The sequence below is a fragment of the Castanea sativa genome, chromosome 2 (assembly GCF_040712315.1).
Source record: "Castanea sativa cultivar Marrone di Chiusa Pesio chromosome 2, ASM4071231v1".
NCBI classification, from domain to species: Eukaryota; Viridiplantae; Streptophyta; class Magnoliopsida; order Fagales; family Fagaceae; genus Castanea; species Castanea sativa.
The window spans coordinates 17,287,513-17,314,003 of NC_134014.1; the positions used below are offsets into that span (position 1 = coordinate 17,287,513).

At 39.7% G+C, this 26,491-nt stretch overlaps 1 protein-coding gene across 1 annotated transcript; it reads left to right on the top strand.

Moving 5' to 3' along the window:
• LOC142624657 (quillaic acid 3-O-glycosyltransferase CSL1-like) lies at positions 1-10,682 on the top strand. Its single transcript, XM_075798320.1, has 8 exons — positions 1-715; positions 1,811-1,906; positions 8,420-8,548; positions 8,629-8,841; positions 8,941-9,037; positions 9,212-9,381; positions 9,472-9,822; positions 10,119-10,682. The coding sequence occupies exons 1-8, from the start codon at positions 89-91 to the stop codon at positions 10,665-10,667; spliced, it is 2,232 nt and encodes a 743-aa protein (XP_075654435.1). The 5' UTR covers positions 1-88; the 3' UTR covers positions 10,668-10,682.
• The last annotated feature ends 15,809 nt before the right edge of the window (positions 10,683-26,491 follow it).

Below are 26,491 nucleotides of genomic sequence, written 5' to 3' on the forward strand. Positions count from 1 at the left end.
TACTATGTAATTAAATTTTAAATTAAATATAGCTCCCATTATTGAGATCCAGGGAATTGAGGGTAATACAAGCAATGCTCAAGAAGAAATGGAGGATTCTCTACCTCTCCATGTCTGCCATGTCCAGACTCTCTCCAAATTCATCAACAGGTCACATGTACTTCTCCACTCCATAGCATTAGCTTTCTTGATTTACTATAGAATCTCTTTTCTCTTCCAAGACCAAGATCCCAATGCCAAAGCCACACACTTATTTCTACCATGGCTTCTTGTCTTCGCTTCTGAGCTCCTTCTCTCTTTCATATGGCTCCTCGACCAAGCTTTTCGGTGGCGTCCAGTTACTCGAACAGTCTTTCCCGAGAGATTGCCAGAGGATGATAAGCTCCCAGCGATTGACGTGTTCATATGCACCACGGATCCAGACAAGGAACCGACTGTGGAGGTGATGAACACTGTGTTATCCGCCATGGCACTTGATTATCCGCCCGAGAGGCTTCATGTATATCTTTCAGATGACGGAGGGTCTCCTATAACTTTGTATGGTATGAAGGAGGCTTACTCGTTTGCAAGGTGGTGGCTTCCTTTTTGTAGGAAGCACAGAATCAAGACGAGGTCCCCAGAGACTTATTTTTCGGGTTCAAAGGATGATGACGAAGGTTCTGAGAGTTCCGAGTTCATGTTCGAGAGACGGAAAATTCAGGTTTGTGTGCGGAAGGTGAATTAGTTTTTACATACAAAACCTCTTATACAAACTTGTCACAATAAATTCTCTATTTATAAAATAATAGTCATGTTAACGGATGCACAATGGTTAATAAATTATAATAGTAAAATTTTAACACAATTTTTATAAGAGATTTAAAAAATTATCAACAATATTTATTATTTTATTATTTTTTTAATTTTTAAAATAATATCATGGTATTAGTGCCAAGGAAAACAATTCGGTATCATCCCAGCTGGTACGGCTGAAATTTCTCTTACTGATATTTACATCAATGCAAAAACAAGGTAGTTTTGTTCTAGTTTAAATACCAGTCTTACCAGGTCATTTCGGCTGTGCCGAAGACTAATATCGAATTTTGGCTGATAAATTCATACCGGACCGAAACAAAATTCTTCAAATTCTCTGCACAACATGAGAGAGAGAGAGAGAGAGAAATCTGTATTTGATTCGTTTTCAGTGTCCTATATTCTTCAATCTTCACGCAGCAAAATAGAGAGATGGAGAGCATTTGTTTATATCTGATCTATGTTAGGGAAAGAGAATAATAGAAGATAATGAGAGGAAAAAACCCAACGGAGGGGGAAAGAGAGTGGAGGTAGGTGGGGGTGTTGTAAAAAATTAAATGAGGGTCAACCTAAAGAGTGAGGGAAAGAGTGCCGCATGTGTTTTCTTCTAGGAAATAGAGTCCCACTTTTTTTTTTTTTTTTTAATACTTTATCCTTATATTAAATATATTAATTTAAATATATAATATTTATATATAATGTGGTAATTTTGAAATGATAAATCGGTATTGATCGGTATCGAAATATTTTATTATTTGGACCAAACCGAAAAGGTCTTCGACACAAAATTGATTCCCTTGATTAGTGCTAGAATATGTGAAAACTAATAACAATTTTTTATGTATATATGCAGTATTACTCTATGTGGGTTGGTGATTATGAGTGAGTTTGTGTTTGTTAAAATTTTTGATTTTGCATTTCCAAATTCATTGTGGACATTTTAGTTTTCTTTTGGCCAGAAATGTTTATGTTTTAGTAGCTTCGGATAGCTGATATAGAGGTGAAATATTTGGTGCAGGAAAGATACGAGATATTTAAGGAGTCAATAGCAAATATAAGAGGAAGAGTGGATGGTAGTAAAATCACGGCTCGAGATCACCCTTCTCTAATTGAGGTACCAGTTTTTTCCTTTTTCTATAGACTGTGTCAAAGGACTCAAAATGCTGTTTCGGTTTTGTTCAACCCTACATTGTCATCATTTGTCTCTTATTAGCATTTGGTTGATTTAAGAAATGATAAGGACAACTGCAGTATGAATTAATGCCTAGGGAGATCAATAAAATTGGATAAGCACGCCCAATAGTAATGTTTTAGTTTTAAAATTAGTCCAACTTTAACTAGGATAATAGTCCGATCTAGATTAATTTATTTGGTTCATTTCAAATTTGTTAATTAAGACAAGTAATCCGTTTACTCAAAAAGAGGAAGAAAAAAGTAAAGTAATACGGCCAAATGTGAGTTTAACGTTTAGTGTAGGGTTAAGCATCTCCATATACATTCATCAAATTAAAAAAGACAAAAGACAAAGGCTGAGTTTGGATACAGTGGCCAGTGTCCAGTGTCCACGATTCTGCGTTTGTTTTTTTTTTTCTGCTGATGCACGGGTCAGGGGGGACAGCGGCTACTGTTCATGTTACTGTGCATGAACAGTAACCGCATTTGTTGACTTTTCAGCACATCTGTGGGTCCCGTGTACTGTTCACGGGACCCACAAACTTCACTTTTCAGAATTTTTTTTATTAAAAATGGGTTCCACTGTACTATTCACATATTTAAAAATTATTTTGGTACAGTATTTTCAGTTTTCAGTTTTCAGTTTTCAACAATAAGCTCTATCCAAACGGACCCAAAAAATAAAGGAATTCTTCATATACAATCATCAAATCTTCAAAGATTGTGCCTTCACTGTCATGTACTTTAGCAAGGGGGCTTTTTGAATAAAATAGATTTTGTATTTAACAGGAAGAAAGAAGGCGAATATTAAAGAGTGCGGTAGGTAATCAATAACTCCGGAGTTGCACATAATTTTTGCAAAATTGTTTACAATCGCCTAGTAAATTATTATTATTATTATTAATTTAAAAGTAATATTAAAGAAAGACTTGTACAAGTTTGTTTAAGATTCACTTATTTTGTTAAATTGAAAATTTTTTGTTAAAAATACTATAGAGAAAAGTAAAAGTTAGTTAAAATAGTACCGTGAGACTCATGAATAGTACTAAAAAGTACAGTGAGACCATAAAAGTAGCAAAAGTAAGCTGAATAGTAGTAAAAATAAGCTAAATAGTAGTAAAAATAAGCTGACTTTTTAATTTTTGCCAAACACACCCATAATAAACAATGAATAGTAGCAAAAATAAGCTGAATTGTAAAATAAGCTAACTTTTTAATTTTTACCAAATACACCCATAATAAACAATAAAATTTGCCAACAAAATTGCTATAAAAATATTATGATTATTATGTTTGTAACATCACTTAAAACTAGAAAGTAAATTTTCTTTTTAAGTTAAACTTCGGTTAGGGACGTATACAAAATTGTGTAAAATAATTTGTTTGCAATGAAAAGACTACTCCTTTTTCTGATCCTGACTATGTTGACACATACGTGGCTTGAATTGCTGCTTGCACCGTGCTATAATAGCTCTCCAATGACATCTTTATCTTTTTTTCTATGAGATAGAGCATGTGCGTCTCTATTGCATTAGCGGAAGTCAGATTTGGGTTTTGGATTTTGAATTTGATTGTTCCAATGATATTTTATCTTTTCTCTATGAGATAGAGCATATGTATGTCTCTATGAAAATAACATCACAATGTTTGGTTAATTAGTTTCATTCCATAAGTTGAAACTTTCTTAAAAAAAAAATTAGTTTCATTCCATTATTGTTCTAAGAATGTAATATTGCTATTTACAGTGAATTTCTAAAAATATCTGTATGTAAAAGCACAAAATTTAGTGGTCCAAGCCTACTGAAAATAGTGATATTGAAATTCCTAAACTCTGTCCAAATCAATAAATACTTGTAAAGAGGGTGAGATGAACAAGTTTGGACTTTTCCTAAGGACACAGATAGAGAAGGAGGGACCAAAGGTCTAAGATTTATACATATGAATGGATCTTTACAAGCTTGCTCAAAGACAATGTTTTTTGTTGTTATAAGTTTGGTTCTCTCTCTCTCTCTCTCTCTCTCTCTCTCTCTCTCTCTCTCTCTCTCTCTCTCTCTCTCTCTCTCTCTCTCTCTCTCTCTCTCTCTCTCTCTCTCTCTCTCTCAAGTTGTGATCTCCCCCTCTTTTCCATTTCTTCCTTCCCTTTTATACTTCTCAATGTGTCACATCTTGGCCCTTCATCTCCACCTACCCAAATTCTCATCACAACACTTGTCCCTTTAAACTTCTAATGAAAGTGGTAGAAAGAGCTGTATAGCTGTGAACTCCATTGTTCAGGTCACTTCTTCATCAATGCAACTGATGAAGCTGTTACCAACCATTTAATGCGGAGGCAGTAAGCTACTTCTCACTGAAAACTTCCTTTACTTTGGAATTATGATGCCTTAATAATAATGATAACAACTCAATGATTCCTTCCTCAGTCCTCGGGCTTCCACAATATCCATCAAAATAACTACAATTATATTTTTTTATTATAAAAAACTAGAAAATAATTAAACTAAATTTTACTTCACTTTCCCTCACTTTCTCACCAACCAAACAAGTTAAATACATATAAATAATAACAAATTTCTTTTCACTTTCTCACCATCCAAACAAAAGGAATCTATCCATAACCCAGCTACTATTCGTAATTGAAATAACCAAATAACACAACAAAAATAGCATATATACACAACTTTTCTCAACAACAAAACATAGACAATGCACGGTAAAACCTAAAAAGATAAATAAAATAAATTACTAAAAATGAGCAAGAGAAAATCAAGTTGAGTAAAGGAAGGAGCATAATCAGAGTCCAAAATCAAGTTTGAACTATGACCGAGTGATCAACTAGATTCCTCCAAAACTCGAACCCGAAACGCCCAAGCTTGATCAAGTTGTTGTGGTGGCTTTGGCAAATCATTATGACTTGATCTTTGAGCTTTGGTTTGTCTATAAGATGGTAAACGAGAAAAAGGTAGAGAATCGCAAGTTGCAAGGTGACTGTTTGGTTTCTAGGAAAGGCTGAGAGAAAGTGAGAGAAAAGTTTTGGGTAATCTTGTCCAAAATATTAAAAAAAATCCACGACTATTTAGTAAATAAAATTATTAACATGGACAATTTTGTCAATTGAAAAAATTATAACATTTACATACATAAGTAAGAGCATTCACATCAAACAACTTACAAATTTTAGCTTTTAATAACTTAAAAAACTATTTTATCCATTTTAACACCTCACTTTACAATTCATCCAACATCAAAGGTCTTTTTTTTCGCATCAAGCTAAAAACAATTCTTTTTTTTATATATATATATATTAATTTCTCTCTCTCACCCTTTCTTGTCATTCTCTCTCCTTCTTTCTCTCATACCATCTCCAATAGATTAGTTATATCTATTTTTTGGAGAGAAAACACCACTGTTCACACTCTAAAAGATTCTCCAAATGCAACACTTTTCCAAATATTTTTTGAAGTTGCTACAGTGCTTCTCTATATATAGAAAACACTGTAGCAACTCCATATGAATTTTTATACTTAAAAAAAAAAATCATACAACTCAATAAAAAACAATTCTTTCTCTTTCCTCTCAAAACAGCTACAAACATTCACAACGGCTATAAACATAACAATCATTTCCCTTAAACATCTCTAAACTCAAGCATAATCAAAATACAAACTCAAAAACACAAGCTTAAAATTAATCAAATCATAACAAAAAAAAAAAAAAAAAAAGATAGAAGCCATCTGATCCATCTAGGCTGCATTGGGGAGAAAGACGAGCGGCGATGGAGCAGAAGGTGCAGCTTGGCACAATGAACACCGATTCTGCGCCTGCCTATGTCCTTCGATCAATGGTGGAGCAAGCAATCGCTTATTCTTTATCTGTTTTTTATCACTGCTAGAGAGTGTTCTAGAATCAAGTAGAAATAGTTTAAAAAAAAAAAAAAGTGAGCTAGAGAAAGAAAGAGAGAGAGCTGGAGAAAGAAAGAGAGAGAGCCGGAGAAATTGAGATCCGGAATGAAATAGAAAAAGAAAAAGAAGGGTAGATAGAGATAGGAGTGGAATACGTGTGTGGTGGAGAAAAAACTAAGAGAAAAAAAGAAAAGAAACGTATGGATGTAATTAAGAAAGGAAAAATAATATAAAAAATAAGAAATAACAATTAAGAAATGCTAACACAATATTTTTACAATAAATTTTAAGTAATAGATTGTTATTAGCTAATATTGGTGAGTAAAAAAATAATTTCGACAGTGAGTTCAAATTAGAACTTGTAACAACTTTTCACATAAGATTTTGAAGTGATTCTTGTGAAAGTATTGTGAAAAATGTTTTGAATATAACACTTTTCATTGAAAAATATAATTGTTGAGAATGAATATAGGAAGAATAAATGATGATAAAAAAATAATAAAAAATAAATGAAGAAATAATGTTTAAATGAACCGGAGAAAATGATAAAGAATTTATTAGAAAATGTATTTTGAAAAAGTAATTAATTAAAAGCTAAATGTAAACGTTCACCTGCAAAAATTTAGATAAGGTGATGGAGAGCCACCCTCACAATACGCCATTCACCGTCTCCACAAACCACAACCAACCACTACCCAATCTCATGCCACAGTCTCAACCTGATTTCAATTACAATCCCCAAACCACAATTGCAACACGATTTCAACCCACCACCACCCCCTGGCACCATCATTCACATCCATTGCCAGCAACCCACAATCCCCTGCCACAATCTCAAACCAAGTTCAACCCACCACCACCACCACGGAGTCACAAACCAACAATCCCACCCAAACCCAGTGGTATCTAAAAATTTTCTCATTCGCCACCGCCTTGGCCATGATCCTCACCATAGCCATAGCCTTCACCATACATTTCAATAGAGCCAAAGTTTCTTCATCTGCCAAAATCGGAGCCCAAACCCACCGATCTCGACAATCTACAACCCACGAACCCATAACCCACGAACCTAGAACACCATCGACGATCTCAACAACCATTGCACGCCAACACCAACCACCTCACATGATCTCACCATAGCCCAAGCTGTTGCCGATCTTTGGTAAGGAAGGCGTCGTTTCTTGTTGGTTTTGATTGGTGGTGCCGTGGGTGAGAGTTGGTTGAGATGGTGAGATGGAGAGGTCGTGGGTGAAAGTTGGTTGAGATGGTGAAAGGGAGAGGAAGAAGCTTGGGTGAGACGGTGTGGTGGGTGAGAGAGCTATGTGTGACAGAAGATAAGTGAGAGGAGAAAAGAGAAGAGAGGAGAGAGGTGTGTGACAGATGAGAGAGGTTGTCTGAGAGATAGAGGCACGGGAGAGAGAGAGAGATTACGAGAGAGATTAATAAAATCATGTAGTATAAGTTGCTACTACTAGCAACTTATTGTAGCAAGTTGCTAAAAAGATTTGAAGTTTTAGCACCATTAATGCAGAGGGAATTTTGATGATTTTGTTGCTAAAATAACGTTCAAGTATTTATCTCTTTCTTAGTATGAATGCTCTAATGTAAGATTACCTTATTTAATAAAGTAATGAAATTAAGATGATACGATATATTTTGTAATCTTATATTATTTTTATCTTAAAAAAAAAATTAAGTGAACCAAATATTATAATGTTCACATTATGATAATGTGCATTATATTAAATGACACGTTATGGCGAACCAACCCCCGCTCCCCCCCTAAAAAAAAAAAAAACCCCTAAAAGGATATACATTAGGATCAATGCCTTTTTAGTCAAATTTGGTCTAAAATGCTACTTTAGCTAATCTATTATCATGCACAACTACAACAACCTCAAAACTCTGTCACCATCCCATTTTGTTTTTAGATTTTTTTCCTCTCCCGTTATTCCCAAATTTCAACCATTCTTCTTTCTGATCAACTCGATCGTCATGTCACAAAAACAGATTCACAAACACAAACCAGCCCCAACTGATTCCAATCTCATCCTTCATTCATAGAATCGTTCACAAGTCACATTATTTCAAATCTCAACCAGATCTTGACTCACAATATATATTTGGATCGACCCATACTAGCCCCAACAGAATCACTCACAACATTCCAAATTTCATAGAATCACTCACTGCTTGTTCTTGTTCTTGTTATGTCTCCAAATCATATTCAACAAGATAGAGAGAAATTTAAGCCTGTAATAGTGGTTTGACTGTTGTCCCAGCCAAAACCCAAATTAGTATCGCATATATTAACTTGGAGAAGTGAAAAATTGGAAGAAAACAAACTTTGACCCAAATGGCATACTTATAATTGGAACTTGGAAGTGTAAGGTAAAAAATAAAATCATGTGATCAAGACCCATCCCATATAGATAACTTACTAAATGAAAAAAGGGGGAAAATGTCTTTCGAGAAATCAACTATAAGATGCTATTTATCTTTAATTTCCACAGTTACATCCTATTTTTAGAAATATTTGCACCAAAAAATTTCAGGTGATACAAGATAATTCCAATGATAAAGTGCAAGTAGACCAAGTTAAGATACCTCTCCTTGTTTATGTTGCTCGTGAGAAAAGGCCTTCTCATTCTCACCATTTTAAAGCTGGAGCACTCAATGTCCTTGTATGAGCATTCTTTCCCTCTTTTATATAATTTTATTAAATATCATTTATGCATCAAAAAGTTGACAAGTATTATTGCAGCAACGGGTCTCTTGCATGCTAAGCAATTCCCCTTACATACTAGTGCTGGATTGTGATATGTATTGCAATGACCCAACTTCGGCTAGACGAGCAATGTGTTTCCATCTTGACTCAAAGATCTCGCCTTTGCTAGCTTTTGTTCAATTCCCTCAGAGATTTCGTAATATCAGTAAGAGCGACATCTATGACAGTCAGCTGAGAATGATATTTTCGGTATGGAATAAAAACTATGTGCTTACATATGCATGCACGAGCCTTTAAGATTAGATAAAGAAAAACAAAATTCAAAATTGGAATTTATATTCCCTTTAGGTACAATGGCAAGGGATAGATGGGCTCAAGGGACCAATCTTGTCTGGTACAGGTTTTTATATCAAGAGGGTGTCAATATGTGGACGTTCTATACAAGGTTTGTTGGATTTTTTTAGTCAATTGCTATTGAATTGTAGGAAGGGAGTGTATGAATATTTCAACAAAGAAATTAGTGTGGAAGTAACACTGTGCCGTTGAAATATCATTTGCCTTGATAAAAACATGTCATTGCTTATGAAAGACTGATGGTAGTTCCAATATTACTTTCCAGATATTGATCTAGAGGAACTTAAACAATCATTTGGTTCATCCAATGAATTAATCAAATCCCTCCTGGGAAACTACAAGTCTAATGCGCTTAATGTCCAGCATAGATTGCTAGAAGAGACTCAATTGTTAGCCTCCTGTACCTATGAAAAAGACACTAAATGGGGCAAAGAGGCAAGTAAACCTCATGAGACTTCTTTTTTTCCTATATTAGTTTTTCAATTATTGATTCATATATAAAATATTTTTACTTCTCCTTTGCAGGTTGGTTTCTTATATGATTCTGTGGTTGAAGATTACCTTACAGGGTTCACCTTACATTGCAAAGGTTGGACTTCGGTTTATTGTGATCCATCGAGGCCACAATTCTTGGGAAATGGCACCACCAATTTGAATGACTGCTTGATTCAAGGCATGAGATGGAGCTCTGGATTGGCTGAAGTCGGTTTCTCAAAGTTCTGCCCTCTTATATATGGACCACCAAGAATGTCTATTTTTGTGAGCATGTGCTACGGATATTATGCATTTTCCGCCCTATTATATTTCTTGCCATTATGGTGTTTTGCCACTATTCCTCAGCTATGTTTACTTAACGACATCCCATTGTACCCTAAGGTAAGAACGATAGACACATTTCCCTCATGCATTCATATTGCTTTTAGTACATAAACATTGTCCATATTCATTAAAAAAAAAAAAAGCATTTTCCATATCTTGCAAGTAGATTTGTAGCTCAATTAGCATCTCTGGGTGTTTCCAATTGAGACATTTAGTATTCAAATTTCCCCTCCCTATTGTAATTTTCAAAGTATTCCTCCCCCTCCTAAAAAAAATATATATATATATATATATATATATATATATATATATATATTTCCCATTTCCTAATAATCCTCGTTACTTTTTGACAGGTTTCAAACTCCTACTTTGTTATATTTTTGTTCATATTTTTGTCGTCCATTTCCAAAAATTTACAAGAGGTTCTTGCAACTGGAGGGTCATTCCAAACATGGAGAAATGAACAAAGGATGTGGATGATGAAGTCAATTACATCTCACTTGTATGGAAGCTTAGATGCTATTATGAAGAGGATTGGAATGAGAGAAGCCAGTTTCTTGCCCACCAACAAAGTTGAGGACGCTGAACAAGTGAAACTATACAAAATGGGCAAATTTGATTTCCAAACATCAAATATGTTTCTTGTTCCTATGGTTTCTCTAATCATCTTGAACTTGGTTTCCTTCATTGGTGGACTTGTCAGGGTGATCTTTGTGGGCAATTGGGACCAGATGCTTGTGCAAGTTTTCATCTCATTCTATATCTCAGTTATGAATTTCCCAATAATTGAGGCAATGATAATAAGGAAGGATAAGGGACGTGTTCGACCATCAGTCACTGTATTATCCGCTATGTTTTCAACTATTTTCTTGTTACTGGGATGTATCATTTTCTGTTGCTAAGCGTAATACAATTTATTTAGTAGTGCACATTTCAAATTTGTTTTTTGCTACTAATTATAGCGATATTTACCTTTTGAATTCAATAAATAAAAACTTCTTTATTTCTAATATTTTATATATGTATATTTTGTTGGTACGTTCTTCATTGTGTTATATTCTTCTTTTTTCAATGTACATGCATGAGTAATCCGTAATCATTTTCCCTACGCACAACTGATTATCACCTGCTAGAACAGTTATCAGGTAATCCAATTGATTTTCACCCCTAACAGGCAAAACATCAATTGCAATATTTCAATTCTAACTTGGGATTCACACTAAATACAGTAATATTTTCATTCTAGAAAATAACTTTACTCTACTGAGATTCACTCATTTTGGATATTTCAACTCTTCTACGTGCTTGTAGCACTTTAAAAATCTTCTTTAAAAAAATCCTAAAGAAAAAAAACACACACTCTTGTCTTTTTTATATCTGGCACATACTCTGTACAGATTTTTCCCCTTTGAGTGATGCTCTCACAGTCTCACTGCGCCAGGTGACACTGTCTGATTTGAACTCTACTAATTCGTTTTGTTTCATTTGCAGGCAGCACCACACCCTCTTAGAATGGCCCAAACTTTCACACACAAACTTGGTGAATACAAATTCAGCATGAAACTAATAAAAAAAAAATTAAAGAAGTGAAAAATAAAGAAAAAGTAAAAAAAAAAAAAACCTTGTGGGGAGTAAAAGGACCCAAATGGGCATATGGGCCTTTGGACTGTAGCATGGAGGGCCGACCTGCCCCGGAATTGAACTCTACGAATTGGCCAATACGCCGAGGGTCCAAGAGTGCAGCCGAGGATGACCTTCTCCTCGAACAAGCCCAAGAGAATTCAAAGCTTCATTATGAAGGTCAAAGCACAACTCTAGAAAGACTAATGGTTAAAGGGGGAAACTCTGAACCTTCTCGATACACCAGTGTTAAGGAAAATATCTAGAGCAAAGGCTGCCACCTCCGCATTAAAGGCTCTGCACCTACCTCCCTGGCCGCATTAATGGGGAAGTGACCCCTGAACAGTAGGGTAGAAACTTCTAGTCAGGGTCCCAAAAGGCATCTAAAAAAGGGGTATTTAAGGGGGAGGAAAGCTAAAGAAGGGGGGGATCTCTCTTGCTCTCTCTCGCTTACTCTCTCTCTCTAAAGAAAAAGAAAAGAAATTAAGGATTGTAACCTGTAAGAAAGAAAGAGAAATAATACAGAATTGGTCTTCGGCTTACATCCGAGGAGGCCTATTTGCAATTAACAATTGTTATTCACAAGTGTTTGTAACTCTCAGGCTGTTGTCAAGTTCTCAGTACCTTTAACCTAGATTTCAAGCCCACACTCTACAAATTTTATTGTTTAAGGCTCATTGGGCCTGAGCCCATAATCTTCTTTGGGTCCAGGTGCAATTGTGCACTTACAATTGGCGCCGTCTGTGGGGAATCTAGTCTGGAAGGAGTTGGGATACTATGGCAGGCTTGGGTTCTCACCATGCAGAGTCACAAGGATCACAGCCGGAGGATCTTTTTGAGCGTCTCGAGCATCGAAGGGATCGTGAGGGAAGTGTCCATACAGAACACCCCGGGGCTAGCACCACCCGTGAGGATGGTGCTAAAGCCATGCAGAAGGAAATTAATCGTTTGAAGAGAAAGCTACGCCGCGCCAGACGTAGGTCTTCACCATCCTCATCTGATCCTTCCTCAGAGGAGGTACGGGGAGGTAGCTACAGCTCAAGGTCATGCTCACCCCTCGGTGCAATGTCCTTTGGTGAGGAGGACGACCAGCCAGCTCGCAGACGCAAGAAGCTTCCTTCTAGGGGCTCAGGGAACGATGCTATGAGTCGGGCGTTGCACCAACTCTCCAAATCTCCGTTTTCACGGAGGATTGAGAAGGGGAGGCTTCCTAGGAGGTTTACTCAACCCACCTTTACCATCTACAATGGCCGGACTGATCCGGTGGAGCACGTGAGTCACTTTAACCAGAGGATGGCAGTGCACTCTCACAACGAGACCCTGATGTGTAAAGTTTTCCCCTCTAGCTTGGGACCTGTTGCTATGAGGTGGTTCAACGGCCTTAAAACGGGGTCTATAGGTTCGTTCGGGGAGCTTACTAGAGCATTCGCTTCGCGGTTCATTACGTGTAGTAGAGTACCTCGGCCATTGGACTCGCTGTTATCCATGACCATGAGGGAAGGTGAGACGTTGAAAGCATACTCTGACCGTTACTGGGAGATGTTTAATGAAATAGATGGCGACTTTGATGAGGTGGCGCTCAATACCTTTAAAGTAGGTCTTCCTACTGATCAGGACTTGAGAAAGTCTTTGACTAAAAAGCCCGTCCGCAGCGTACGTCGCCTCATGGACCGTATTGACGAGTACAAGAGGGTGGAGGAAGACCAACAGCAAGGAAAGGGTAAGGAGAAGGTTATCCCGCAGGAGAGAAGGGATTTCAGGTCGGACAGGTACCACAATAACAAGCCGAGGAGAGATTACGTCGGGCGGCCGGCTCGAAGGCACCTCGGGCGGTGAACACCGTGTTCGAGAACCAGGTACATCGATTCTTGGAGAAAGTTCGTAAGGAGCCCTTCTTTAGATGGCACGATAAGATGGCAGGAGACCTGCAAAGAGGAATCAGAACCTCTTTTGCCGAGGATTCCACCGGGATGTGGGCCACGCTGATGAGATGTCGGACCCTTTGGAATCACTTGGAGCAGCTTGTCGGTGAAGGAAAAGCAGCGACCACTGTGCCAACCTAGCGGGCAGGGCAGTCAATCTGGTTCAAACAATCAGAGGAATAATTCATCTCGGCCGGCGTTAGGAACAATTAATGTTATTTTTACTGCACCTGGCAGGACCGGCTCGGCTTCCACTAGGGTGATGACAGTTTCACATCCTCAGGCCGAGGAGTTGGGCTGCAGGCCGAAGAGGTTGAAGCTAAATTTGCCCGTCTTGGGATTCTCCGAGGAGGATAAGGTAGGGACTATCCAACCCCATGATGATGCTCTTGTAGTTACGCTTAGGATAGGGAACTATGATGTGAGGAGGGTTATGATAGATCACGGCAGCGGTGCAGATGTCATGTACCCTGATCTATTTAAGGGGTTAAGATTGAAGCTGGAAGATCTTACTCCTTATGACTCGCCACTTATAAGCTTCGAAGGGAGGGCCGTTGTGCCGAAGGGACAGATTCATTTGCCCGTTCAATCTGGCTCAGAAACGGTTGAAGTGGATTTCATTGTGGTTGACGCGTACTCTCCATACACAGCCATCCTCGCCAGGCCTTGGTTGCACGCTCTGGGAGCTGTCTCCTCTACCTTGCATGTTAAAGTTAAATTCCCCTCGGGGGAATATGTTGAGGAAGTTCTCGGCAGCCAATCGGTGGCCAGGCAATGCATATCGGCTGCAGTGCTGCACCAGACAGAAGCCAAGTCTTCGGCTTTGATCACCAAAGACTTATAGCAGTTAACAGCTCCTGATGCATCTGGAATGATGACAGGAGAGGAAGCCCATTGTGAGGAGTTAGAGAAGTTTTTGATAGCCAATGATCCGGAGAGGTTCTTCCAAGTCGGCATACGTTTTCCTCACTAGGAGAAAATGAAGTTGTTGGAATTTCTGAAGGACAATATTGATGTTTTTGCGTGGGACCCGTATGAGGCTCCAGGTGTAGATCCGAGCTTCATTTGCCATCGTTTTAATGTCAACCCTGCCATTGTTCCGAGAAAGCAGCCACCTCGGCGTTCTTCCAAAGAACATTCCGAGGCTGTAAAGGAAGAGGTGCTTAAACTTAAGAGGGCTGGGGCTATTAAAGAAGTTTTCTACCCTGAGTGGCTGGCGCACACGGTTGTAGTTTAAAAGAAGAATGGAACGTGGAGAGTATGTGTGGACTTCACGGATTTGAACAAGGCCTGCCCCAAGGATTCGTTCCCAATGCCGCGTATTGATCAACTGGTGGACACCACTGTCGGACATCATCAGATGAGTTTTTTGGATGCCTTCCAGGGTTACCATCAGATTCCCTTGGTGGTGGAGGATCAAGAGAAGACGGCTTTCATTACTCCAACGGGGAACTACCACTATAAGGTCATGCCATTTGGGTTGAAAAATGCTGGGGCTACTTACCAAAGAATGATGACCAGGATGTTCGAACAGCAATTGGGGAAGACCCTTGAGGTGTATGTAGATGATATGGTGGTGAAAAGTAAAACAATACCTTCACACGTCAAAGATCTAGCCGACACCTTCCAGGTGCTAAGAAAGTACAAGCTGCGCCTTAACGCCTCAAAGTGCTCTTTTGGCGTGGGGTCCGGAAAGTTTTTGGGTTACATGATTACTCACAGAGGCATAGAGGTGAACCTAGCGTAGGTCAAGGCTATTCAGGATTTGTAGCCGCCTCGGAACCCAAAAGAGATCTAGAAATTGACCGGAATGATTGCCGCATTGAATAGGTTTATTTCTCGGTCCACTGACCGATGTCGTCCTTTCTTCCAATTGTTGAATAAATGGAAAGGGTTTCAATGGACCGAGGATTGCGTGTTAGCTTTTCAGCAGCTTAAGCAATATCTTTCTCGGCCACCCATCTTGTCTCGCCCTGAGGCGGACGAGGTCTTGTTTGCTTATCTGGCCGGTCGTCCACGCGGTCGCTGGTCCTTATAAGGAATGAAAGCGGGGTGCAAAGACCGATCTACTACGTCAAGGAAGTCTTTAAATGAGGCCGAGGTGCGCTATTTGCTCTTGGAGAAAGCACTTCTGGCCATAGTTCACGCCACGCGCAAGCTTCCTCATTATTTTCAGTCTCACACCGTAGTGGTTCTGACCCAATTGCCTCTCAAGGCGGTGTTACGCAGCGTCGATTACTCTGGTAGGGTGGCAAAGTGGGGAACCATTTTAGGGGCTTTTGACGTTAAATACAAGCCTCGCACCTCGGTGAAGGGCCAGGTCCTCGCTGACTTGGTGGCGAGTTTGCGAACCATTGCTAGAAGAAACTCTAAAAGAAGCACACACGGATGGAAAATCAGTTGGTGTGATAACGGCCGCAGTGCCTTCGACTTGGAAAGTGTACGTGGATGGGGCTGCTAATCAGAGAGGGTCTGGTGTTGGACTTGTTCTAATGTCCCCTGAGGGAATTGTCTTCGAAAAATCTTTGAGATTGGCATTCTCGGCTATTAACAATGAGGCTGAGTATGAAGCAGTCTTGGTGGGCATGCAGATGGTACGTAGGATGGGTGGAAAGGAAATCCATGTGTTCTCGGACTCTCAGTTAGTGGTCGGCCAAGTCATGGGGACCATGGAGGCTAGAGACCCCAGAATGCAGGAATATTTGGCCCAGGTCAAGCGTCAGCAAGCTGAATTTGACTCCTTCGTCCTAACTCACATCTCTAGAAGTGGAAACACCCATGCCGATTCTTTGGCTACGTTAGCAACGTCCTCGGCTCAGGGCTTGCCTAGGATTGTCCTCGTGGAGGATTTGCTGGAGCCAACTCTTACCCCCGCCAAGGCGGCCCGCATCCATCTAATAAGGCCTGGACCTAGTTGGATTGACCCGGTCATATCTTTTCTTAGGAATGATATCCTTCCTGAAGACAAGTCTGAAGCAGATAAGATACGTCGAAAGGCGCCACGTTTTTGGTTGTCCGAGGACCAAAAACTGTACAAACAATCCTTCTCAGGACCGTACTTGTTGTGTGTGCACCCTGAATCAACGGAAGCACTTCTGGAGGAACTGCATGAAGGGATTTGTGGAAGCCACATTGGGGGAAGGTCCTTAGCCCATAGGGCCTTGACTCAGGGTTATTGGTGGCCCAATATGCAGAGAGAGGCTCAAGACTATGCTAGAAAATGTGATCAATGCCAGAGGTTCACCCCTAATATTCATCAACCTGGAGGGGTTCTAAACCCTCTCTCCAGTCCTTGGCCTTTTGCGCAGTAGGGATTGGATATAGTGAGGCCGTTTTCGAGAGCTGCAGGAAACAAAAGATGGCTTCTTGTGGAAACAGACTATTTCACTAAATGGGTTGAGGCCGAGCCTTTAGCAAATATCAGAGATGTTGATTCCAAGAAGTTTGTCTGGAAAAATATTGTCACTAGATTCGGTATACCACACACACTTATCTCAGACAATGGCGTTCAATTTGACAGCAAGGCCTTTAGGCAATATTGTGGTGACATGGGTATTATGAATAGATACTCCACCCCAGCTTATCCTCAGGGAAATGGGCAAGCCGAGGCCGTGAACAAGGTCATAGTTAGTGGGCTCAAGAAAAGGTTGGACAATGCGAAAGGCAGATGGGTGGAAGAGCTCCCTCATGTTCTGTGGACGTATCGGACCACACCGCGCAGGTCCACGAGAGAAACGACATTCTCTATGACTTATGGAGCCGAGGCGGTGATACCTCTGGAATCTGGTTTTCCCACCCTAAAGACGAGCTCTTTTAGCCCGGAGAATAACAGTGGGCTCCTGGAGAAAGGTCTTGATTTACTTGAGGAACGACGCGAGGCAGCTATGGTCCAAATGGCCTATTATCAACAGAAGCTAAAACGGGGATATGATGCTCACGTGAAGCTAAAGCCGCTCGCAATTGGTGATCTTGTACTGAGGAAAGTTGTGGGCACTTCTAAGAACCCAGCTTGGGGTAAGTTAGGACCCAACTAGGAAGGCCCTTATCGCATTATTTCAGTAGCAGGCATAGGGTCATATTGGCTAGCTGACTTAGATGAAAGAATTGTACCACGCCCATGGAATGTAAATAACCTTAGAAGGTATTATTATTAATAAAATGTGCTTTTGTTAGTTAACATTTCAAAGGTTATAAGTACCTCTTACATATTTGAAGTTACAGTTCTTAAGAATCAAACGGAAACTTGGTTAAGTGTAGTCCTCGGACCACAAACCTTGTGGAAATTGATGTCTTGTCATTTGTTAAACAGAACCTTAGTTATGCCGGGTCCTCGGACCTCCTACTTTGGGGAAATTAACATTTGAAGTTACAGTTCTTAAGAATCAAACAGAAACTTGGTTAAATGTAGTCCTTGGACCACAAACCTTGTGGAAATTGATGTCTTGTCATTTGTTAAACATAACCTTAGTTATGCCAAGTCCTCGGACCTCCTACTTTGGGGAAATTAACATTTGAAGTTACAGTTCTTAAGAATCAAACAGAAACTTGGTTAAGTGTAGTCCTCGGACCACAAACCTTGTGGAAATTGATGTCTTGTCATTTGTTAAACAGAACCTTAGTTATGCCGGGTCCTCGGACCTCCTACTTTGGGGAAATTAACATTTGAAGTTACAGTTCTTAAGAATCAAACAGAAACTTGGTTAAGTGTAGTCCTTGGACCACAAACCATGTGGAAATTGATGTCTTGTCATTTGTTAAACAGAACCTTAGTTATGCCGGGTCCTCGGACCTCCTACTTTGGAGAAATTAACATTTGAAGTTACAGTTCTTAAGAATCAAACAGAAACTTGGTTAAGTGTAGTCCTCGGACCACAAACCTTGTGGAAATTGATGTATTGTCATTTGTTAAACAGAACCTTAGTTATGCCGGGTCCTCGGACCTCCTACTTTGGGGAAATTAACATTTGAAGTTACAGTTCTTAAGAATCAAACAGAAACTTGGTTAAGTGTAGTCCTCGGACCACAAACCTCGTGGAAATTGATGTCTTGTCATTTGTTAAACAGAACCTTAGTTATGCCGGGTCCTCGGACCTCCTACTTTGGAGAAATTAACATTTGAAGTTACAGTTCTTAAGAATCAAACAGAAACTTGGTTAAGTGTAGTCCTTGGACCACAAACCTTGTGGAAATTGATGTCTTGTCATTTGTTAAACAGAACCTTAGTTATGCCGGGTCCTCGGACCTCCTACTTTGGGGAAATTAACATTTGAAGTTAGAGTTTTTAAGAATCAAACAGAAACTTGGTTAAGTGTAGTCCTCGGACCACAAACCTCGTGGAAATTGATGTCCTGTCATTTGTTAAACAGAACCTTAGTTATGCCGGGTCCTCGGACCTCCTACTTTAGGGAAATTAACATTTGAAGTTACAGTTCTTAAGAATCAAACAGAAACTTGGTTAAGTGTAGTCCTCGGACCACAAACCTTGTGGAAATTGATGTCTTGTCATTTGTTAAACAGAACCTTAGTTATGCCGGGTCCTCGGACCTCCTACTTTGGGGAAATTAACATTTGAAGTTACAGTTCTTAAGAATCAAACAGAAACTTGGCTAAGTGTAGTCCTTGGACTACAAACCTCGTGGAAATTGATGTCTTGTCATTTGTTAAACAGAACCTTAGTTATGCCGGGTCCTCGGACCTCCTACTTTGGGGAAATTAACATTTGAAGTTACAGTTCTTAAGAATCAAACAGAAACTTGGTTAAGTGTAGTCCTCGGACCACAAACATTGTGGAAATTAAGGTATTGTCATTTGTTAAAACGAACCTTAGTTATGCCGAGTCCTCGGACCTCCTACTTTGGGGAAATTAACATTTGAAGTTACAGTTCTTAAGAATCAAACAGAAACTTGGTTAAGTGTAGTCCTCGGACCACAAACCTCGTGGAAATTGATGTCTTGTCATTTGTTAAACAGAACCTTAGTTATGCCGGGTCCTCGGACCTCCTACTTTGGGGAAATTAACATTTGAAGTTACAGTTCTTAAGAATCAAACAGAAACTTGGTTAAGTGTAGTCCTCGGACCACAAACCTCGTGGAAATTGATGTCTTGTCATCTGTTAAACGGAACCTTAGTTATGTCGGGTCCTCGGACCTCCTACTTTGGGGAAATTAACATTTGAAGTTACAGTTTTTAAGAATCAAACAGAAACTTGGTTAAGTGTAGTCCTCGGACCACAAACCTTGTGAAAATTGATGTCTTGTCATCTATTAAACAGAACCTTAGTTATGCCGGGTCCTCGGACCTCCTACTTTGGGGAAATTAACATTTGAAGTTACAATTCTTAAGAATCAAACAGAAACTTGGTTAAGTGTAGTCCTCGGACCACAAACCTTGTGGAAATTGATGTCTTGTCATTTGTTAAACAGAACCTTAGTTATGCCGGGTCCTCGGACCTCCTACTTTGGGAAAATTAACATTTGAAGTTACAGTTCTTAAGAATCAAACAGAAACTTGGTTAAGTGTAGTCCTCGGACCACAAACCTTGTGGAAATTGATGTCTTGTCATTTGTTAAACAGAATCTTAGTTATGACGGGTCCTCAGACCTCCTACTTTGGGGAAATTAACATTTGAAGTTACAGTTCTTAAGAATCAAACAGAAACTTGGTTAAGTGTAGTCCTCGGACCACAAACCTTGCGGAAATCATTATCTCACCATTCATTAATTTGGATCTCAAGTTCTTCATTTTTTAAGTGTTAAACAAATTTTTGTGAGGAATGGTCTTCGGACCTTACATCCTACTGAAAGCAATATTTCAGATTACAACGGTTTAGCTGTCATGTGAGTTGTCTAAACTGTGGCATTATTTGATGTCTAAATTAAGTTACGTGGCTGTTTTGAAGTCATAGTGGTTTGCATGGTGGAGTTATACTTATTTGTTCTGTTTTCCCTTTAACTATTTGTTATTGAAAACTTTCATGGCAAGCACAAAAAGAATAAAGTAAAATAAAGACAACATGAATGAAAGTTGAATAAAAATTTTCTTCATTAATTATATAGAAAGAAGGGAAGTACAGAAAGTTCCTATACTAGGCCCTAAACTAGGGAAGGGGGATCTTGAAGGAAGTGTGAGCCGTCGAGCCTCAGTACTCTTCAATTCCTCCAAAGGTGGACAAGACTTGTTTCCCTTTGTCTCAGAAGGAATGAGGGGCTCCACACTTTGGATCCTGCTCCTTCTCGGCACCACCGCACTCGTCCTTCTCTTTATGGGAACCTTCGTGTCTATAGGAGCAGAGACAAGCTCTTGCACCACAGAGGAAGGGCGGGAGAGGCAGGCCACACGGTGAGGTCTTCAATTTCCCGTATGTTTAGGGGGAGCCAAATGTTCTCCCGGGCTTCCTCGCCTCGAAGTTTGAGGAACCCCTGCCGCATTCATGGCCTCTCCCAACAGCTGACAGTACTCTCGGCATAAGGCCGCAAAAGCCTCTGTCAGCTCTTCTTGTGTTCTAGTCACCCCCTCCTGATAACTGGCCTTCTTCGCGGCCTCTAGGGTGTGCTTGTGGGCGCGGGCTTCATCCTTCGCACGTGTAAGCTCCTTTTCTAAGTCAGAATGTGCCCGTTGGACTTGGGCAAGCTTGTCATCCTTTTGGCGGAGAAGCTTACGCTGCCCCTCCACTTGTCCCTCCATCGTCTTCAGGCTGGCCTTGTCACCATCTCTTTCTCTTTTCAAGTCTGCCACCTGTGACGTGAGCTTCCTGTTTTCAGCTAGGGCCTGGCCTAGGGACCTTTCTGCCTCTTGTCTTAGCTCCTGCTCCATCCCAGCGTGCTTCCGAGAGTCATCCACGAACTTCTCGGCCGCGAAAACCTCTTGGATGGACTGCAAAAATGTTAGGAGGTTAAATGCAGTGAAGTGTTTACAAATAAAAATATAATAGGAGTGTAAGATGGAACTTACCAGAGCTAAACCCCTCTTTAACGAGAGGAACAGCTGCGGCTGGCCCATCTTCTCCAAGGATTCCATATCCTTGGGCAACAAAAGAGGACGCTCCAACACCTCGGCTAAGTGGTGTGCGTGGCCCTGTTGGACTGCCCTAATGCTGGAGTGGCAGGGAATTGGGGCGCCGTCCAGCCTCAAGTCAGGAGACCAGCTGGCTGGTGCTCGGCGAACCTCGGCCACGTCCCTGATCTCCCCACTCTCAACTGAGCGGGCGCGCCCTTTGCCCTTGTCCAGCTTCTGTTGCTGGGCCGGCGGTGGCTGTTGTTTCAGCTTCTTTGACTTCTCGCCACCAGCCCCCTCGGCATCCACTTTTCTTTTCTTCTTAGAATCGTCAGTGGGAGGTTTTGGCTCGGCTGGAGGAGGGGGTGGTGGCAAGGCAGGGGGAGCTTAGGACCCTCTTGCTTCTTTCTTTGCCACTCGGGCGCCTCTATCAGTCATAAGGTCCTTTAGCTTGTCCATCCATTCTTCAATGGAACTATCGTCTGGACGCGCTATCACTAGACCCGCGATCCCAGAGGCCTCGGCTTCTTCTTCTTCCTCGTCGGAAAGGATAACACATGGGTTTCCGCGAGGTCGTGGGGAGTCCTCGAGCTGAAACTGGTCTATCTCCTCGTCCAACGTGTTCGAGGAAGACACCCGCTCCTCTGGAACAGCAATTGCCTGAGGGTGCACAGCGAGGGGAACTGCCGCTATGGCCTGTGCGTACAACACTGTGTTTGGGGCGTCAGGGATGTCGTCGTCGGCCAGAAAGTGGGGTCTGGCTACGTTAATTTTCCTACGCCTTCGGTCACCCGCGATTATCGCGTTCTCGATCTCTTGGAAGTCCGAGGAGACGGGATTGTACCCCAGAATCAAGTGGGCCGCCCTAAGTTGTAAGTCTCTGCTAACGAATACCTCGGAACGTAGCACTCTATTCAAATCTGCAACGTTGCAGTGGCTCAAGCGTGGGCGTACGTTTTGCTTATCTGCAAAGAAAAACATCCAAATAAACAAACATGGTCAGAGGCGCAAAACATATAACAAATTAAAGGTAGACGCTTAAGAAATTGCAAATGCACATTCCTAGATGATTCAGGGAGTTATGGGATGGGAAGTTAAATCCTAAAGGTGTCGCACCTGGATCTCCCTACTCAACTGGGCAGTGGGGGCCGTCGTGCCAGTTGCCAGAAACGATGAGGTAGTCATCCTTCATGCCTTTATTGGACTTGGGCAAACAGGAGATCAACCTAACTACGCTAGAGCGGGATTTGATGTAGTAACCTACTCCAGTGAGTTTGTGGCATTCGTACATGAAGACGACATCATGTCAGGTGAGGTTCAGACCCATTTGCTCGTTTAGAGCGTCGACGCTACCCAAAACTCTAAAAACGTTTGGGGCGCATTGATCGGGACACAACCGGTGGTTGCGGAGGTACTCCCTGGTTACAAGCTTCATTGGGAAGGTCATCCCACCTTCTACAAAGGCTACCATTGGGATGATAACCTCTCCAGCCTTCCTAGAACCGGCCACGGCTTCCACCGGGCAATATTCTAAACCTACGTCGCTGGGAATACGATACTTGGCTCTAAAGCCTTCCATCCCAGCGGCGGTATCAACTAGACATTTAAACTTTCCCATCAGAAAGAAACGAAAAACTAGGTTCTATGAGGGAGAACTGTTATAAGGGGAGCCGATGACAGGGTCCGAGGAGAAAGGATTAAGAGAAAAGAAATGAGAACTTACAAATTTCAAGTTGTGCAAATTTCCACGGATGTCTGCAGACAAAAGGTGATTGCTGATGTTTTGATGGGATTAGCCTCTGGAGAAATAAATGAAGGCGCAGGTTCCCGAAGCGTCACGACGTGCAGGAAGCGGCTTCGAAATTGTATTTGTCCCGCCCAAATTTTCATGGAGTAACAAGGACCGTTGGATGCTCATCTCACCGTTGAACGTGGGGGACAAAGTATAACTTACGGTAATAAATGCGCGCGTTTTTGAAAATAAAACTGCCAAGTGGCATCCTCTGGGACGCGAAACGGTCTTCACACGTGTAGTTATTTACGGAACGTGTGGGGAAAGTCTTCGTTGGATCAAAACCCTATTTTTCTCCTCGGATGATGAAAAATAGAGTTTTGAGGGGCTATTGTGGGGAGTAAAAGGACCCAAATGGGCATATAGGCCTTTGGACTGTAGCATGGAGGGCCGACCTGCCCCGGAATTGAACTCTACGAATTGGCCAATACGCCGAGGGTCCAAGGGTGCAGCCGAGGAGGACCTTCTCCTCGGACAAGCCCAAGAGAATTCAAAGCTTCATTATGAAGGTCAAAGCACAACTCTAGAAAGATTAATGGTTAAAGGGGGAAACTCTGAACCTTCTCGATACACCAGTGTTAAGGAAAATATCTAGAGCAAAGGCTGCCACGTCCGCATTAAAGGCTCTGCACCTACCTCCTTGGCCGCATTAATGGGGAAGTGACCCCTGAACAGAAGGGTAGAAACTTCTAGTCAGGGTCCCAAAAGGCATCTAAAAAAGGGGTATTTAAGGGGGAGGAAAGCTAAAGAAGGGGGGATCTCTCTTGCTCTCTCTCGCTTACTCTCTCTCTCTAAAGAAAAAGAAAAGAAATTAAGGATTGTAGCCTGTAAGAAAGAAAGAGAAATAATACAGAATTGGTCCTCGGCTTACATCCGAGGAGGCCTATTTGCAATTAACAATTGTTATTCACAAGTGTTTGTAACTCTCAGGCTGTTGTCAAGTTCTCAGTACCTTTAACCTAGATTTCAAGCCCACACTCTACAAATTTTATTGTTTAAGGCTCATTGGGCCTGAGTCCATAATCTTCTTTGGGTCCAGGTGCAATTGTGCACTTACAAACCTACCAAAAGTTTTAAGGATTTAGGAATTAACCACGGAATACACATCTTCATTTTAGTGAGAGCACATAATATATATATATATATATATATATATATATATGTGTGTGTGTGTGTGTGTGTGTGTGTGTGTGTGTGTGTGTGTGTGTATATTGGTTGCGTGCTTTTAATTCATTTAAAAAATAAATAGTCTAAACGACAAAAAAAAGAGAAAAATTTGTTTGTATAATTTTTATATGTTTTGACATGATGATAAAAGGTAATTATAATGTAAATGATCTCATTGATTCAAATTTATTGTATCTAAATATGTATTTATATCGAAAATAGTAATAATAATAATATATTTACCAAATTTATTGGGTTTTGTTTGAATTGCGACTGTAGTTTTGAGTGGAATAACTGCCCCTCCAAGTGAATGATAAAAGGTAATTATAATGTAAATGAATCAATATGTAAATGATCTCATTGATTCAAATTCATTGCATCTAAATATGTATCTATATCGAAAATAGTAATACTAATAATTGACCAAATTTATTGGGTTTTGTTTGAATTGCGACTTTAGTTTTGAGTGGAATAACCGCCCCCTTCAAGTGAATAATGCGGTATAAAAGTCTTTCTCTTGTTCCATCACCCATGTGTCTCTTTTGTTTGTTTGTTCTCTTTTCTTGCGGTTTTCGTTTTTGTATTATTTGGTCAACTTGGGTGGCACCCTACATATTTGTGTTGTGAAATAAGATTAGTAGCAAGAAAAGAGATACATGAATATGATCAGATAATATATTAAATTTTCTCAAGTAGTCATTCACACTTACCACGTGTACTGATGTATAAGCCAAACTCTTTTTGGCCAACTTGGGTGGCACGCATGAGAAAAGTGTTGTAGTCTTTCTCAAGGCTACATAACACTAATTACTTGTGCAAGTCAACACGTCTTTATGTACAAGACTTCTTTTACAACAATTTGGTTTTTTATTTTTTTCAAAGAAGGTTAAGGATTATGTGTGTGGTGTTTTTTCTTATTGTTTGTGTAAAATAAAAAAAATAAAAAAGTAAGGTTTTTATGCTAAAATAGATGGAGAATTTTAGATAGACAGATGCAAATGCTTTTAGCATGCTACTTTCAATAGCTTATATACTTAAAACAAGTTCAAAATAAAATTGAAAGGAAACCCCTGGAATCAAAAGAAAAAAAAATGTAAAATATTTGGACTTAAAAATAATAAATAAATAAAAAGACAAAGTCAAATATGGTTGCGCCAAGGACAGACAAGTTTGGAGAAAAGCCCATTAAAATTATCATATTATCTTTTTATTGAATATAAATTTAGAAAATCTAAACGTTACATTACATGTTTTTTATGTTCTTAAAATGCATGTCAAATTTTATCTAAATCAAATATTATTTACTATTCAATCAATAATATTATTTTTGTGCATAATTTTTTACCACAAAACTTGAAATTTAAACATGTCATTGATAACATATTTATTGATTTTTAATTTTCTTAAAATTTTGTAAGTATGAAGAATATAATAAGAAAATACAATCTAACGATTAAATTTTTAAAATTTATATTCTATAAAAAAGAATATAATAAGAAAATACAATAAAAAAAATACAATCTAACGATTAAATTTTTAAAATTCATATTCTGTAAAAAAAAAAAAAAAATTGAAGGGGTTTTTCTTCAAAGAAGGCCTTGTTAGACAGCTAGGAGACAAATAGATTGGTCCAATTTGACAACTATGTCCGTGAGCCTGAAAGAAGCTAGGACTAAATGTAATTTGATGCGATAAAAGCAAAACGCAACTTGATGACTTGAGGTGCCCCAAACCAATTTATTCAAATTATTTTTGTTTAACTAAAAAATTTTTCTTCTCAAGTTAGGGTTTATAATTTTTTTTTGGAGATATTAAAAAAAAAAAAAAAGTAAAGGATGACAAAACATGTTAGTTGACTTAAAAATAGAATAATATTAAAGACAAAAAATTTCAAAACTTATTATGTGACCAATTGTAAATAATGAAAATATAAACTCACCATTTAATCTCTATTATTTACAACGCACCACGTGACATGTTAAGGTAAAAATGGTGAAACTCCACACGTCGGTAGCATTACTCTTTAAAAATAGTTGTGTGCGGCTGTTTATTTTTTTCTTTTTCCTTTTTACGAGTATAAACTAATTTTCCACAAGTTAGGTGCAACCTTCACACGCACGTAGAGCTGCCACTGACCCGGTCAACCGTTACTACACTTTTGGTACTCATATTTTTTTTCCCTTTTTAAAAAAAGGAAATTAGTAGCAATATATAGCACAAGCTAGCAGTGCT